General features: G+C 45.9%; 1 protein-coding gene and 1 long non-coding RNA gene across 6 annotated transcripts in view; one reads left to right on the top strand and one right to left on the bottom strand.

Moving 5' to 3' along the window:
• The first annotated feature begins 5,505 nt into the window (after positions 1-5,505).
• Positions 5,506-16,960, top strand: part of LRCH1 (leucine rich repeats and calponin homology domain containing 1) — a 196,541-nt gene continuing 185,086 nt past the window's right edge. For 2 of the 5 annotated variants that reach the window (XM_082700564.1, XM_082700566.1), the window contains exon 1: positions 5,506-6,142. In XM_082700564.1, coding sequence (XP_082556690.1) covers positions 5,824-6,142 — 319 coding nt within the window. In that variant the 5' untranslated portion in view covers positions 5,506-5,823. Of the gene's footprint in view, positions 6,143-9,689; positions 10,306-16,960 lie in introns of those variants that run through there. The other 3 variants (XM_082700563.1, XM_082700565.1, XM_082700567.1) reach the window with 3 other exon arrangements.
• LOC309848670 lies at positions 12,189-16,233 on the bottom strand. The gene is made up of 2 exons (XR_014303199.1): positions 15,073-16,233; positions 12,189-15,018 (listed from the first exon to the last, which is right to left on the bottom strand). It is a non-coding gene; the product is annotated as an uncharacterized lncRNA (long non-coding RNA).

Below are 16,960 nucleotides of genomic sequence, written 5' to 3'. Positions count from 1 at the left end.
AGGGGCTACGTTCCAACAACCCCAGTGGATACCTAAAATCACAGATGTTACCAAACCCTATATATGCTGTTTTTTCCCTATACATACATACCTATACTAAAGTTTAAAGAGAAATAAGGCACAGGAAGGTATTAGCAAGAATAAAAAATTTATAACACCATTCTGTTGATTTAAGATGACAAAACACCTATGTGATGACATGAAGTGAGGTAAATGACATAGGCATTATGGTGTAGGGGTAGGTAAGCTGTTATTGACCTTCCGATGATATGGTGGGGGGATCATTTGCTTCTATACCACAGTTGACCACAGGTAATCAAGATCACAGAAGAAGGAACCACAGATAAGGGGAGACTACTGTATTACAAGCCAATAGCCTAATATGCCATTATATTATAAACCAATAACACACAATATAATAAATAGATGAAATATTTAGGGGGACCGATCATGGTAATGCTGTTATCTAATATCATCTATAATTGAATATTTATATTCACACCTTTAAAAGGCCAGTTACTCAAAAATACATTTTTAAAAGATTTTATTTATCTATTTGAGATAGAGTGAGAGTGAGAGAGAGCATGAGCAGGGGAGGAGGAGGTGCAGGGGAGAGGGAGAAGCTGGCTTTCCACTGAACAGGGACCCCAATACAGGGCTTGATCCCAGGAACCCAGGATCATGACCTGAGCCAAAGGCAGACGCTTAACTGACTGAGCCACCAAGGTGCCCCCAAAATACATTTCTTTATAAGTTAAAGTTATGTTGCTGGTGCCCTTCAGTCCTTATTTTCCAGTGGCTCTTTCCCCAGTAACCTCTTGAGAAACTTCTGACAGGAACCTGAGGGTCACCTATTGGTCACTGACATTTTCTTGTTACACCTTATTCAAAGAGGTATCAACCAAATTAAACCAAAAAAACTCTTTGTCACAATCATCTTCAGATGCTGGGTGGTCCAAGCGATCTCTCCCTTACAGGTTCTTTCAAAATGCTATTAGGAACGCCCAGGTGGTAGAGTTTGTTAAGTTTCTGACTCTTGGTTTCAGCTCAGGTCGTGATCGCTGGGTTGTGAGATCAAGTCCCACACAGAGCTCCATGCTGAGCATAGCATCTGCTTGAGATTCTCACTCCCTCTCCCTCTGCCTTTACCCCTCATGCTCTCTCTCTCTTTCAAATAAATAGATCTTTTTAAAAAATGCTATTGGGTGCCATGACCCAAGCCCAGTTAAGTGTCTGCTTTCAGCTCAGGTCATAGTCCCAGGGTCCTGGGATCAAGTTCCGAGTCAGGCTCCCTGCTTCTCATTCTCCCTCTGCCTCTCCCTCCGCCTGCCACTCCATCTGCTTATACTCTGTCTCCCTCTTGCTCTGTCAAATAAATAAATAAAATATTAAAAATAAAAATTAAAAAATGCTATTAATCTCTCAGAAGTTCTAGATCAGAGTGCTGTCTTCCTGCCACACGTTGGGCTCTAGGGAAAAAGTACTCAAATACACATGAATACAACACACTCTGATCACTTCCAGATAAATATGTACTTATAAATATTTACTGATATAGTGCAAAGAGACTACTTAAATCTGAGAGCATGTGGAAGGAATAATAAAAAAGGTTGATGTTATGCAGGGAATTTTCCTACTCCTTTTTTAAGAAAGAGGAAACTGAAGCAGAGAGTTTGGAGAATAGTCAGGTAAAAAGATGGGAATAAGCCCCGACTCTGGCTTCCTTCGGGGTCACATACGTGCTGCAATTTGATTCTGGTCTCGGTGTGTTTTGCTTCAATTTTCAGGAGAGTCGGTTGGGTGAACTCCCCTGCTTGGGGTTGGCTGGATCTTGTGTCAGCTCCTCTTATCGAATTAGCTATGGCTGGAGGGGTCAGTCAGGACCGTGAAGGACAAACCTGGGTGACCGTGCCTACCTCTTCAGTATATGCTTTGAGTTCCTACCAAAAGAAAATTCTTCGTGGCTTTCTGAGAAGGTGGTATAGGCTGTACAGGCTTGCTCCAATCTATTTTTTGTTTTTAAGATTTTATGTATTCATTTGAGAGAGAGAGAGAGAACAAGCAGGCAAGAATGGGAAAGGAGCAGAGGGAGAGGGAAAAGCAGACTCCTGCTGAGCAGGGAGCCTGAGGTAGGGCTCTATCTTGGGACCCCGGGCCATGACCCAAGCCCAAGGCAGACACTGAATAGACTGAGCCACCCAGGTGCCCCTAGCCCTGCTCAAATCTATCTGCCATTCTTAGTAAGTTTGATTTTCATAAGCTTGTCCATAGCTCTATTTTCCAGGCAAGAATGAAAGAGCTGTGTCTTAAATATGGAAGAGTCTGGTAAGGAACTCAAGAGGAATTTTTTTTTTTTTTTTTTTAAGATTTTATTTATCAGAGAGAGAGAGGGAAGAGAGCGAGCACAGGCAGACAGAACGGCAGGCAGAGGCAGAGGGAGAAGCAGGCTCCCTGCTGAGCAAGGAGCCCGATGTGGGACTCGATCCCAGGACGCTGGGATCATGACCTGAGCCGAAAGCAGCTGCTTAACCAACTGAGCCACCCAGGCGTCCCAAGGAATTTTTTTTTTTAAATAGGTTCTAAAATTTTAATGTTTGTGGATGAAACTGATCACTTTTCTCTAATAGCCACTATTTTATTCTGAGAATAATTCTATTTCCCCCATTTTCTCAATCATTTGAATTGTTAACTTTGTAAGATGATTGGAAAGTACTAAAGACAGAACATGAAAAAAAATCTGCTAACATTATCCAAATAGATTATAAAAGATTATTTGTAGACCATCCCCAAATGAAGTTATATTAGGAAAACAAGGGGGAATAAAAACTAAAATATGGTAAATTGCATGTATTAATTAGAACTCTTGGTTACACAGACAGAAGATCAAATAAGATTAACTTAGGTGAACAGTAGAATGTATTTCAAAAGTACTAGATATCTCATAGAAACTAAAGATACAAATCAGGAACAGTCAGAATCCAGGGTTTGAACATAATCAGGACTCTCTGATCCTCTGGCTGCTGTCCTTTGGTCAGAAGTCCACTTCTAGACTAACTGAGATGACCGGCTGAGTCGAAGAACTCTATGTATGGAGAGGGGGAGAGTGAATGGAAAGATGGTACTGTTTTCCCAAGAAGTAAAAAGAGTATTTAACAAAACAGAGATGTCCAAATTAAAAAAAAAGAGAGAGAGAAACAAGACAAGAGAAAATAGTTTGTTAAGTTCTTGCATATTTAGAAATAAAGTCAGTTTTAAGGTCAAGTATTCTCTATTTTAAGGAAAAACTCCTTCACTCAGGGACATAATTTAAAAGACATACCAACAAATGGTAAACTTTCCATTGTGCAATAGACAGGTTTATTGTGCACTTGGCCTGTTGAGCAATGCTTAATTACCAATATTTATTGTGCATTCCTTATTCACAAAGTACTATTTTAGATATGAGGTGAGAGTTACAAAGATGAATGTATCCCGCCCCCAAGGAGTTCACACTTTAGTTATCTGGAGAAGGAAAACAAACCATAATGACTATGTCATTCTAACATAAGGACCAAACAAATGGAGTAGCGCAGCGGAAGCATGCTGGGCCCGTAACATAAGGACCAAACACTTGTTAAAAAACAAATCCTGAACTCCTATTCTGTCATTTCCCCTAAAAAAAAATTTGTGGTCTTTTTAAAAAAAGAAATAATGCTCTCTACGGTGCTTCACCACAATTTGTGGTCTGAACTAAATTTGCAATCTGCTAGATGTCCTCAATCATACCTTGTATACTGATCACATAGACGTACCACCTGTTTTAGCTGAAGACAATCAAGTGAAAATTTTTCCTATGTCTGTTTCTCACTCACCTCTTGGGTAAAGACCAGTGAGGAAAAGGGAAAGTAGGTTCGTTTTTACAAGAGATGTAACTGTGCTTTTATTTATTATTATTGCTATTATTTTCAAGTCTGGTTTTTTTAAAGATTTTATTTATTTTTTTGACAGAGTGAGATCAGAATTAGACAGGCAGATGGGCAGAGAGCACGATGTGGGGCTCGATCCCAAGGCCCTGAGATCATAACCTGAGTTGGAGGCAGAGGCTTAGTCCTCTGAGCCACCCAGGTACTCCTTAAGTCTGGTTTTTAAAAGTCGGGCAATTTGAGAGTATTGAGTTTGGCTGGAGAGCCGGTTTGGAAGGCAGACACCAGCAGGTGGCGCTTGTCTCCTCCGACGGGATTAGAATATTTTACTCCGCCTAGAATCCTGTACGAATTAAGGGCGACTGGGCATGCAGGCCAAGCAAGTGACATAGATCATGTCGTACTTTAGTGCCGAGTCCATGAAGTCACCAGTTCCTACCTTCCTGCTCTACCATTTGGAAGACCGGCTCGTCTACCAGCAGGGGTGTGGTATTTTCCTACCTGTATCCTCATCTCTCCTAGCCAACTTGCTGGTAGTGATGGTCAAGACGGTTATCCGCAGAAATGGAGGCTCTAGGGAGTTGGAGCTCCGTCCTGTGAAGGGAGTGGGGTTTTATCAGTCTTCAGCTGGTCTGCCCTATTCAGATGCTCCGTTGCTGTGTCTGGGCAGAACGTGAATTTGCTTACACGTCAGTCCCCATGTCCTTTGGGGGCAAGAAGCGGCACGAGGATACTTTGACGCGACCTGTGCGCAGGCTCAAAATGTGCTGAGTTACTGACTAGTTGGGGTCACTGGTTTTCTTACTTCTCTCTGTACCACTCAACTTTGGGGCTTAGCCAACTATAGCCAGCCCCTCTCCCTCATAGGCCAGTAGATTCTGTCTACCATCAAAACTACCCTCTTTTTCAAAGTCCTTCCTTTCTGCCTTTACAGCACCCCCCCGCCCCCCGCCATCGCTCAGAATATCTTCTGCTCTACTCCTATTTGGCTCTTCGACCTAGGGTCCAGCCCGAGACTATACAGAAGGAGGGCAACCCTACAGTCTGAGGGCTATAGGTTCGCGCTGCCTCTGACTGCATGGGTGACCTCAGACAAGTTGTGTGTTGTTTTTTTTTTTTAACTTCCTCTGTAGTCTGGGGAAACAGTTTTTCCGCTCATGGGATCCCTGGATTAATGAGATAATTAATGTAGACACCACTGGTTCATTGCATACGCCCAAATGCCAGGGGTCTGATCCCACAGTGAAAACCTGCCTTTTGGGGGAACTGTGGGTCCAAAAGCCAATACAGTTCGCAGAATTGAGATAACCTGTCACCTCCTCTTGATCTCACTGTATTTTAAACCCCATCTATTGCCTCGCTGGCGTCTTCTCAGACCCTCTAAAACTCTTGTCCCCCCAAATGCCCTGGACAGCCAAAAGAACCCAGAGGTGTTCGGTGTCTATACGAAGGTCACCCCGGTCATAGGGTCCGGCCCCCGACGTATCCCCCGTCTGCCAGGCGGAGCGCAGCGAAGCCGCGGGGACCGCCCGGGTTCCCTCCCGCGCGGAGGAAGGCTCAGGGCTGGACTGACAGCTTGGGGTAGGAGGAGGAGAGAGCAGGCGGCGCCGCGGAGGAGGGGAGAGCCGCCGAGAGGAGGGAGCAAGGGCGGGAGGAGACACATGCGCGCTGCCTGCCGCCGCCGCCGCCGCCGCAGTGCTTAGCTTCCCGGGGACAGGAAACCTTCGAGACCGAGCCGCCACTGCCGCCTCCCCGACTGCCCCCCATTCCGCGCGCCTGCCACACCCTCCTCCCCTTCTTCCAGTATTTTCCGGTGGGGCTCTGCAGGGACTCGGCCCGCGCGGCAGTCTCCCCCTCCCGGGGGAAAGCTGTGACCCCCCCCGCAGGAGCGGCGGGGCGGGGTGGGGGGGCCCGGGAGAAGATGGCGACGCCGGGAAGCGAACCCCAACCTTTCGTCCCTGCCCTCTCGGTGGCTACTCTGCACCCACATCATCATCCGCACCACCACCACCATCAGCACCACGGAGGAACCGGAGCCGGCAGCGGGGTCGGGGGAGGCGGCGGCGGCGGCGGTGGCGGCGGCGGCGGCGGGGGCTTCAACCTGCCCTTGAACCGGGGGCTGGAGCGCGCGCTAGAGGAAGCGGCCAATTCCGGGGGGTTGAACCTCAGCGCCAGGAAACTGAAGGAATTTCCCAGGACCGCGGCCCCCGGGCACGACCTCTCGGACACGGTGCAGGCAGGTGAGAAGGGGCCGAGGGGCAGGCAGTGGGTGTGGGTGAGCAGCTGTCGCGCCTTCCCCTCGCCGCGGCCAGTCGGATCCGGCTTCGCGGGGGGTCCTCTGGCGGGTGCTTTCCAGAGTCGGAACACGCGTGGGCGTGGGAGAGGCGGGCGCCGCGGCGGGCAAGGTGGCCCCCGCCTGGCGAGAGTACCGGGGTGCGCCGGGCCGCGGCGTCCGCGAGCGCGCGAGTCTCCGGCTCCCCGCCCTGCAGCGGCCGCGCCAGGGAAGTGGCGGCCGGGCGGGGAGTCGGGGGCGCGCGGTGCAAGTGGGAGGTTTGGGGCGGCCGTGTCGGCTTCCCGGGCTCCGCGCGGAGCCGGGGGAAACCGAGCGCCGGGTGTGTGCTTCCGACCGGGGCAAAGCCCGGTTCGCGCCAGGCGTCGCCCGTCCGGACGGGGAAGCCGAGACAAAGGTGGCGCGCCCGGGGCCGACCCGAGGGCAGCGGCGTGGAGCAGCTAGGCCCCCTCGCGACATCACTGAGCGGTCGGGCAACTTGGTGCGGACTGCGAGGAGGTGCCAGCCTTCCTCGCCTGCGCCTGTGCGAGGGGAGAGTCGCTGCCGTAGTCGCCAATCCGAATGGGCAGCCACTTCGTCGGCTCGGCTCCCGCGTTCCTTGCCTTCAGCGAGCCGCCCACACGGTTCGGTCCTACCGCCGAGGTTCCCTGGTTCTCAGTAACCCGATCTTTGCGGGGGCCCAGGAGGGGACGGCATGGCATATTAAAAGAAAAGTAATTAAAGCGAGCCGGTTTTCCTGTGTGAACCCGACAAGTTGTAACTCGCGCCAATGAGCAGCCAGCTCTTTCAAGTTATGTCATGTATTGACATATTTCGGAGACGTCTGCTTTCTCTTTGGTAGTTGGGGTTACGGGAGCGGGATCTATAAACAGGAAGGAGGCTGGTGGAACTCGATGTGGGCCTTGGGATCCTTGCAGAACTGCCTTGGTTTCCGATTATCCGGTTCAGCCCCCCCCCCCCCCCCGGGGGGAGGGTTTGTATCTTGGCAAGCGCCCAACATTTCCCAGCGCAGTGGGTGCCCCAATTTGGAACCACTGCCCAGACTTCCTGGCTGTCATCACCTCTTGGGCTGAGTGTCAGACCCCTTGGATACTGGATGGCTCAACTCTCAGCTCCAGATCACCCAGTTTCCTCTCCTGGGGGAAGAGAGGGGGTTGGGCGAGGGAAGCAAGGTTTTTGGAGTTAGGTTTCCAGTGCTTTCTGTTTTCGACTTCAAGTCAGTAAACATGTTTGAGCTTTTTAATGAATATTTAGAAAGAATCCCAAGTTCGCTGGAGGCAAAAAAGGGCGCTTTAGGGTCATTAAACTTTGTGGCTTGGATTAGGGGTAGTCAGGAATCGTCAAAAAGGAGGGAATTTCCAGAGTTGAAGTCTCAGCAGCTGGGGAGTCTCTTGATAGGACCTCTTAGTTATATTTTCTCAAGTGGAAGTTATTCCAAGAATTGCCTGAATCATTAGCTTTAAAAAAAAAAATCTGTTGCTAAGTTCTACTTCCCTTTTGCCATAGAGAATACCAGGGACTATGGTAAGATTGGGTAGGACTGCGGGAAAGGGAGCTGGTGACGAATTATATATGTTTGCAGGGTCAGTGTTGGTTAGAGGGGTTTGAAAGTTGTTGGTCCACTCAGTGATGCAGACGTTTATTCCCAAATTTGAGTGAATTTGGGAATTGGTGGGTCTGCTGTGCTGGCATTTCTTTGAGACCTGTGCTTTTAAAAGCAGGGACCACCTTTTTTCAGTTAAGACCTTGCCACGTGAGGTAAATGCTCCACAATATTCCTTTTCTCCTCTCTTGCTTGGTTGTGGTGAACTTAGGTTGTGAGTTTTGCCAGTTTTTATTTGTGACCCTTCCTTGCATGTGTTTAAGGTTCAGAGAATTCTAACGAATTAAAAGTCAGAATCTTAACATCCCAGTTTCCCAACAAAAAATGCAATATTAGGTATGGGCTAGGGGAGGTCACCAATGTTTGTAGAAATGTAGGACGACTTGGAAAAGGTAAAGTGTATTTAAGGTAGCTAGCGATTTCATGGGAAATGTGAGTACCCTGCCGTGTTCCAGAGTGGCTTCTGCAAAACTTCTTTGCTTCAGGTCAAAAGCTGGCTGTAAACCAAATGTATTCTGCCCTTTGTTCTGAAGAAGTAATTACTGATCACTGTTCTTTATTTGGGGGAGCAAAAATCAAAATAAAGCAAGAGTTAAATCACCCCCAGTTTGCACAGTGTTGACGTTTCCTGCATATGAAGAGTTCTGGCAAAGTGCAGAGTATGAGGAGTAAGACATATGATAAAGACAGTGGTTTCTCCTGGTTAATATTTAGAGTTTACAGAAGTTTACAGAAAAGCTCTTAAAATCAGAATGGCCCATGAAGATTCTTAAAGACCTGAGATGTAAAGTGCACTTTTTCATAAATTTTGTACAACAGGGAATGACACAGAAAGCTGTTTCTCACTACCTAGTTGTATAATTCAGGCCATTTGGTAAAAGTAAACTCTTCTGGCTGCCACCTGTGCAGACCGCCACTCTTGGGCAATGTAACTTATCTGAACAGAGTTGAAAAGTGAGATGTAAACACAGAAACATAGAGGCCGGGGCCGCTCAGGAAATGTCTAAACTCTATCACAAAGATGCATACATATTTTTCACAGGGTAAAAAAAAAACCCAAAACTCGCAAGCCTTCGCTCATAGTGCCTCAGGCCCAAAGCCTATATTTTGCTTATATTTGAGTCAAACTAATCTTGTCAGGGTCCAGCCTTTTTGAAGGTGAGAAGGTTTGGAAAGAAAGACTGACTTAATGCAGGTGTGGTGGCACAAGTGACACTGAATGGGAGAAGCGTGAAGAAAAGAGCCATGATAAGCCCTTGGTGTGTTCACTTTGCAGGGTGCCAAGTACTTTTCTGCATTTGCCTGCTCATTCCTCACTGGAAGCCTATTCATATCCTCATTTATGTTTGGGGAGGTTGCGGTTAAGAGGTAATAGGCTCAAGGTCATACCCCTACTTAGATGGTGAACCAGTGATCGGACCCTGATGGTTTCACTTTGGCTTTTATGTTCTTGACCATGTTCCTGTGAAGCAGAGAAGAGATCAAGAGGAGCGGAATCTGAGAGGCTGTTTGGGGGTTCAAGCGACCAACATTCATTTCTCAAGAACGCGCTAAGTGCCGGGCACTGTTTCAGGCACCGGGGATCATCAGAGAATTCCTGTATCCCTTCATATGGAGTTTCCATTCTATCTGGAGGGGGATGGGGAGGGAAAGGAGGAAATTGATTTTGCAGAATGAGTTGGAAGATTTACAGGATAAATATAATACTTTGTTTTAGAAAGACACATGCTGCCTGGATTTAAGGTGACTTGAGGTAGCTTGTAACAACAAGAGCACAAAGGATGACGCTTAAGAAATAGAAACTGATGCATAAGATTGGGCCTGATAAAAAGAAGTACACATGCATCAAGAAAGCAAACTTTTTTTTTTTTTTTTTTTAGTGCTGATTTATTAAGTGTGTCATTTTGGGATGAAGAAGTTCAAGGTGGTGTGGAATAAGACTGAGAAAAAGCAAATTGAAAAGAGGAGTAAGAAAAGAGAGTAGAGTGTCTGTCTCAGATTGATTGCAGTAGGTGCTAGAAAATAAAAAGGAAGCCCTTGGACTTGATGCACAGACATTTGGTGAGAACCGGTCCCATTAAGGAGAGGGTGGAGGGGCGCCTGGGTGGCTCAGTAGGTTAAGCGTTTGCCTTCGGCTCAGGTCATGATCTCGGGGTCCTGGGATTGAGTCCTGCATCGGGCTCCCTGCTCAGCAGGGAGTTTGCTTGTCCTTCTGCTCCACCTCCCTCCATTGTTCTTTCTCTCTCTGTCTCTCAAATAGATAAATATCTTAAAAAAAAAAAAAGAAAGAAAGAAAGAAAAGAAAAAAACAAGAGGAGGGAAGAGTGTATCATGGCAGTATCTTTTTGAGGTGGCTGGAAGCAGGAAAGAATGTACGGGAAATGAAGAGCCTACCCAAACAGGAATATAGAAGTCTGGCGTAAAAAAAATGCTCACTGTGGTCCCGTATATACCTGAGTGGAAGCTATAGGAGATTACAAGGTGAAGATAAGATGGGAATGCATGAGAAGGTAAGTAATAGTTCAGGAAGTCCAGGAGCCTCAAAGCAGATCAAGCTGAGATGCTGAATTGCACAGATAGACAGTGTCTGTGAAATTTAAAAAAGAAAAGGGGTCTTTTCAGTTAAGCTGGCTAGAAAAGACTTTCATAGCATAGGCATAGTTTGGGTCAGATTTTACAGGATGGGTTAGTTTTGGATAGAAGTGCCCAGAAACACTCTGTGGTTGATAAGATGTTTCTGAGATATAGGTGAGAACCTGATGGCCTGAGATCTGTGAATAAAACAGAAAGAGAGGCATTTAAGCCTGTGCCTCTGGTCAGATCCTGCCTGCCCACTATCACCATGTAATGACGTCATAGAGACTAGGGCTCTTAGGATCTTTTATTTGAGACTCTGGAGATGGCTGAGGCCTGGGACTTGTCAGTCTGTGGGACTAACACCCGAGTCTGTCTGAGCTAGCTCCCTCAAATGTCTGTGCAGATTCAAAGAATCTTCTTGGAGATTTGTGGGCAGGCTTATCTGCTGAATGCTGACTTTCCCCACCCCATTCCTATCCTATAGCAGGGATCCTTGGGATGTTAGCATTCTTTAGTCATCAGAATTCATACAGAACTTGATAAAGTAATCTATGTGTTCTCAAAAACATGTTCTGTTCCATAAACTGAGAGTTTTCATTACAAATGTGATGAAACTTTTGAAATCATGTGCCTCCTTAAAACTTATGTTCTTTTATAGTGATACTTAGTTTTAGATTATTTTTCTTTTTTTTTAAGATTTTTATTTATTTATTTGACAGAGAGAGATCACAAGTAGGCAGAGAGGCAGGCAGAGAGAGAGAGGAGGAAGCAGGCTCCCTGCTGAGCCGAGAGCCCGATGCGGGACTCGATCCCAGGACCCTGAGATCATGACCTGAGCCGAAGGCAGCGGATTAACCCACTGAGCCACCCAGGCGCCCCGATTATTTTTCTGCTATTGAATTAAATTTGTTAATTATTGCCATACCTATCATTTATTATGGTCATTAATATGTAAATGTCTACATTTATGACATGTATCTTCAGTCCTTTCCTATACATAAATGATCAGTCACAGCCTTTCCTTCCTATTTTTTTTAAAGATTTTTTATTTCTTTGACAGACAGAGATCACAAGTAGGCAGAGGCAGCCAGAGAGAGAGGAAGAAGCAGGCTCCCCGCTGAGCAGAGAGCCCGATGTGGGGCTCCATCCCAGCACTCTGGGATTATGACCTGAGCCGAAGCTCAGAGGCTTTAACCCACTGAGCCACCCAGGCACCCTCTTTCCTTCCTATTGTTATTTTTTCTTCTGTTGATCAATTCCTAAGGTGTAGAAGACTTCTAAGGTGTAGAAGACTTCTAATGGTGAAAGCTTTTAGAATATCGAAAACTCAGTATACGTGGTGGCTCAGGGTCCTGTCCAGATCTGCTTCATCTGTGTGTCTGTGTATAGCAGAAGCCGTCTCCACAAACACCCTGCTATTCTCAGTGCTTGCACTGTGGGCCGCTCTTTATTGAAGAGGCAGGAGCACACTAATCAAGTCTCTAGAATAATAGCATACAATTATAGGCCACAAAACCTCTGGGAATTTTTGGCCTGTGCTGGTTTATAAAGAAACAGCCCAGGGTTTGACCTTCATCATTGGGATGATTCTTCTGGATTGTTTGTCGGTCACTGCAACATCTTAAATTTGGTTTTTGGTGAGTGAAGTTCATTAAGCCACAATTTGGCAGATCCCAAATTTAAAATTTTTAATTTAAATTATTGATTCAAAAAAATTTCGAGTTCCCTTGCAAACTTAAATTTTTTCATGCTGTGGTTTAGTAACTCTCTGGTGGCAAGCATTTGAAAGGTAGATCCCTTTTGAAGTCTGTTAATCTTTTTTTTTTTTTAAAGATTTTATTTATTTATTGACCAGAGAGAGAGAGAGAGATCACAAGTAGGCAGAGAGGCAGGCAGAGAGAGAGGGGGAAGCAGGCTCCTTGCTGAGCAGAGAGCCCGATGCGGAACTCCATCCCAGGACCCTGGGATCATGATCTGAGCCAAAGGCAGAGGCCTAACCCACTGAGCCACCCAGGCGCCCCTGAAGTCTGTCAATCTTGATCAATTCACAGGTCAGTGTCCTTTTACTGTTGTTCTTCTGATGTGTAGGGAGACTTTTCTATCCTGTTATTCAACTTCATCATTACTTGTTTTTAAACATAAGTTTTTCCCCTCTTTGTGTGTACTTTTTTATTTTTTCCTTTATATCTATCGATATAAACATACATAAGTACAAAATATGCAAAATAGAGAAATGTACATAAAAGTATAGATAGGTAGGAGGATAGTTAGGTGACACATAGTTAGATAAGTAGATGTTTTGCGTTTAGAGGGCCGGCATTTATTCTTTTACTTTCTCTCCTGAGTCACTACCAGGCATAGACAGAGTATATTTTTCCAGAGACTTGGTAATTTAAATGATAGAAATGCTATTAATTCTACTTAAGGTGGCTGTCGGTTCATCAGTCTGACCACGTAACTTGCACTCTTATCTAAGCCTCACAAAGACCTGTTTGTGATGCTACTTTCCAGATTTGATTTAGTTCTTTGGAAAATTAGGATTCTGTCTTACAGAGACATCAGGGAAACTGCCCTGGGTTGAGATTTGGTAAGGCCCCGGATTTGTGAACAATTTCAGTGATTGAGTCAGTTGTTGGGATTAAGGTAATTTGGGGTTAATTGCAGTGATTATTTCAAGGTATTATAATAATCTATCATAAAAGGTTTAAGGATCTAAGGCACAAAACCCAACTATATTTACATATTTGATGCCTTCATTTATGTGTAACCTATAGGAAGCCTAGAGGCTTCTGTTACTGATACTCTTGGTTTTTGTTGGTGCTGTTTCATGAAAATTAATTCTAGAATTTACAGTTACTCTATTTCATATAGATTTTTTTTCTATATGATATGAATTGTTTAACCAAAAGGGGGAAAAAAAAAGGTCAGAATTCTAAGTAAGCCTTAGTTCAGGAAAACTAGGTTTACGCATGGAGACAAGCTTGAAGCACGCCTATGTTTTCTTCATCTTAATTGAAGAGTTCAGTAGTCTTGCTTCCATCTACTATAGTAAGAAGTCATGCATTTGGAAACCATCTGTTCCCACAGAGTAATTCAAAAATAAAGTGAGATTGTTTACATGAATAGAAAGTCGACGAACTGTGAGAATTTGGCTTTTCTTGCTTACTCCAGCAGTGCAGTGGGGGGAAGCGCTTTTATCATCAGATTGCTCTCTGTTCATAGTTTCTCCCCACCCTATTCCCCTTAACCAGTCACAGAGGAGGATTTAGGTGGATGGGGGCGGGGGAGAAAAACAATTATAGAAGAATGTTTGATTGCCATAACAGAAATGTTAGGTGTTCTTGCATGATGAGAAATTATTGCTCCTCTGTTAATATGCTGTTGGTTTACGGTTCCCAAAACCCTTCCAGAACATTTTTGTCACCAGCATCAAGCTCTATGGGTTTGGAATCTTCTTTGATATAGGCTTTTCTTTCTTGAGCTGTGTTTCCTCCCTCTTTTTTGCTGGAGGGGGCCCTAATACCTTGAGAGATTATCAGGGCCTGAGACCCCCAACCCAGTGAGTCTTGAATTTCCTCTTCATGTTGTCTCCGAGCAGACAGAAAGAGACCCCATCTCAGTTTTTTTAATCCTCTGGTTTCTTCTGTGGCCTTGCTTTTGGCAGCTGACCCCTACAGTGCAAGACCCAGGGTTTTGCTATATAGCATATCCCTCCGATATTCTTCCCGGTGTTTGATGTGATGCTGTCCAGTGTTAGGAGCAGCGCGAGTATGTCTGACCTGGCTCCAACTGTGTAGCTCTGATTCAACTTGTTACCTCTGCAGGCAACAGTGACTTGTTCGAAGGACTTCAGCTGCAGACTGCCGGACTAGGCTTTCCTCTGCATTGCCTTCATTTTGCTTTTCCAGGTCATTTCCCTCGCTTCCCCCTCTTGCCTGCCCCTGACGGAGTCTGCCTCTCTCCCACTCTCATTTCTTCCAGTGCCCAGGCCAACTTAAAACACGCAGTCTCCCTGCCGCCCTCCCTGCGGAGCTGAGCCCTGAATCATGGATGCCCTCAGGGCACCTTTGCAGTATTTCCTTATGCCATTTGTGGTTAATGATTACCTTCCTCCTTTGGTACTTTTCCTTTGTTTAGGCTGTTTCTGCCTTTACTGCCCTGGAAGGTCCGGCCAGGCAGGGTTTTCTTCATTTTCATAGGCACCCTCTGTGCCTGTCAGAGACAGCGTGAGGTCTCTGTCAAGGTGACTGTTGTGTCTGCCCTTGCCCACCTGCCGCCCCCCTGGAGGCTGTGTACTTGTAATCCATCATCTCAGGTCTGACCAGGTAATGGGGATCCTGAGCCTCAGTGCCCTCCCCTGCAGAGTGCGAATGACAGGTGCTCAGAAGGGTTGTTACAAGGACAATGGTTATAAGGGCACTTAGAACACTGTCAAGTGCTTTCTCCCGGCCAGGTCCTGCTCCTCATGCTTTAGATGGAAATCCGTGTGTTAAATCTATGTAGACTAGGTATCGCCTCATTTGATTCTTGCCGAGGGTTCTGTTTCAACCACGGTAGGAACTTGCTAACCCTTGGCTCTTCTAGCTGTTACCTGGATTCCACTCAACCTCCCGTATCTGGTTCAAGCGCATCTGCTTCTGAAATGCCTTTCTTGTCTATGGCCATACCACCCTGAACGCGCCCGATCTCGTCTGAAATGCCTTTCTTGACGACTGTGGCTTGAAGAGGGAGTTTAGACGTCTAGAAAGCATCCTGTTCACATCCCTCCCTTGTCTGAGGACTGAGGACCCAGAAGCATAGAGAGCTTAAGTTGCTTGACCAACATCACACAGCTGGGCCATGGGTAGGCTCCCGAGCCAAGGCAGAGTCTCACAGCCTCGCAGCAAAGGGCTGTTTCTGTGGAGCCCGGAAACTACCGTGGCACAGATGGACGACCTCCCGCCTTCCACAGAGTTCTCAGGTCAAACTCATCCAGACCAGCCATGTGGATGGTCCCTAAAAGAACAAAAAAATACTATGAAACCTTTAATAGCGTATGGTTTAAAGCCAGGGAGAATAAGCTATAAAACTAATCGCGGTTATAGATGAAACATGTTAGTTGAGGATTTTACTGTGTGTGGTTTGGGGGACATGCATGGGCCCCGGGTGAACTGGATTCAAAATACAGAAAGGCGGGCGTGTGGGGCATTCCCTAGCCTACAGACGGGAGGCCCGCAGCGGTCTTTCACTGCAGTGTTTTTCTTGGAATACCTTTTCTTGTGGAAACAAAGCAGTAAGTGGTGGTTTGGTTCTCCCGCCAACCCTCTATTTAACCCTGACAGAGGTGGGCCTCCATATTACGGTAGTTTCTCATTGTTTCTTTGGAAAAATGCAGCGTTAGTTGTAACATGAAATTCTGAATCTGGAGATCTTGGCATCAGGCTGTGAACGAAGCTCCTGCCTCATGGGGAGAACTCTCTCCCCTTCATCCTTTCCGATTGATCGTCAGAAGGTTTCCACCCCTTCTCCAGGTCCCTCGGTCAGTGGGTGTCCCTTCCCACTGGTATGGGGACAAGGGTTGGCAAAAGTCAGATGGTCGGCTCTCCCTCTCCTCAAGGCCTCCATGCCGAGGAGGGGCTGGCCCAGCAGATGTTGTTGGAGGGAGATGGGCAGGGCTTCAAACCCTTCTCTGTGTAATTTCATAAACATTTTTTTTGTAATTTTATAAATTTTTTTGTAATTTTATAAAAATTTTTAAATATATTATCTCCTCAATTTGTTAATTTTAGAATTTGAAGCAAGTTCCTGAACCTCACGACCTTCAGGTCTGTAACTTGTGAGAAGGGAAAATACTCCTTACCCCTGAGGGCTGTGAGGATTCCTGAGAGAAGGTGCAGTGGGTCTGGCACACAGTGAGCTGTCAGTAGATGTCACTGGCCCTCATGGGTTCCTCTGGGATTATGCCATAGTTTTCTTCATTAAAAATAATTGTTGGAAATTGTTGGCATATTGTTAGTCTGGGGCTAAGAGGACATTAAGAGTAGTGGCTGAGTCTCAGTTCTGGCTCCATCAGGACGTGGTGAATGCTGAACCTCTCGGTGCGTCAGATCCTCCCCTACCCCGCAGCATAAAATAAGTGTAACAATCATAGGATTATTGTGAGGAGTAAGTAAATGAATATATGTCTAAAGTGTTTAGTTCAATGCCAGGCATTGACCTTTGCCATCATTACTCTATTTCACTATCTTTAGGAAACAGATTCAATTTTATAAAGCACACACACAAAAAGCCACCTAAATTCCTGGAAATTTTGTGACATTACAAAATGATTTTAATACTCAGAAAGATTGAGTATACTTGCTTTCGGTGTGTGTAAGCATTACCAATAGTCTCTGACAGTCTTTGGAAGGGCATAGAATAGGTGTACTTATTATTCCAGCTCTAAATATTCTGAACTGAATTACATGTGAGAAAACCCAGACTAGAGGGTGAAATGGTTTTCCTTGGGTTATGTTGCTAGCGGGTGGTTGAGCCTGGGAACCAGGTCTTCTGAGCTTTTAGGTGATTTCCATTCAGTCTTTAATACAACAGCCTTCTTAGGTCTGATTT

The sequence above is a fragment of the Mustela nivalis genome (assembly GCF_964662115.1).
Source record: "Mustela nivalis genome assembly, chromosome: 15".
In the NCBI taxonomy this organism is placed as follows: Eukaryota; Metazoa; Chordata; class Mammalia; order Carnivora; family Mustelidae; genus Mustela; species Mustela nivalis.
This window is presented reverse-complemented; position numbering and strand designations above follow the sequence as displayed.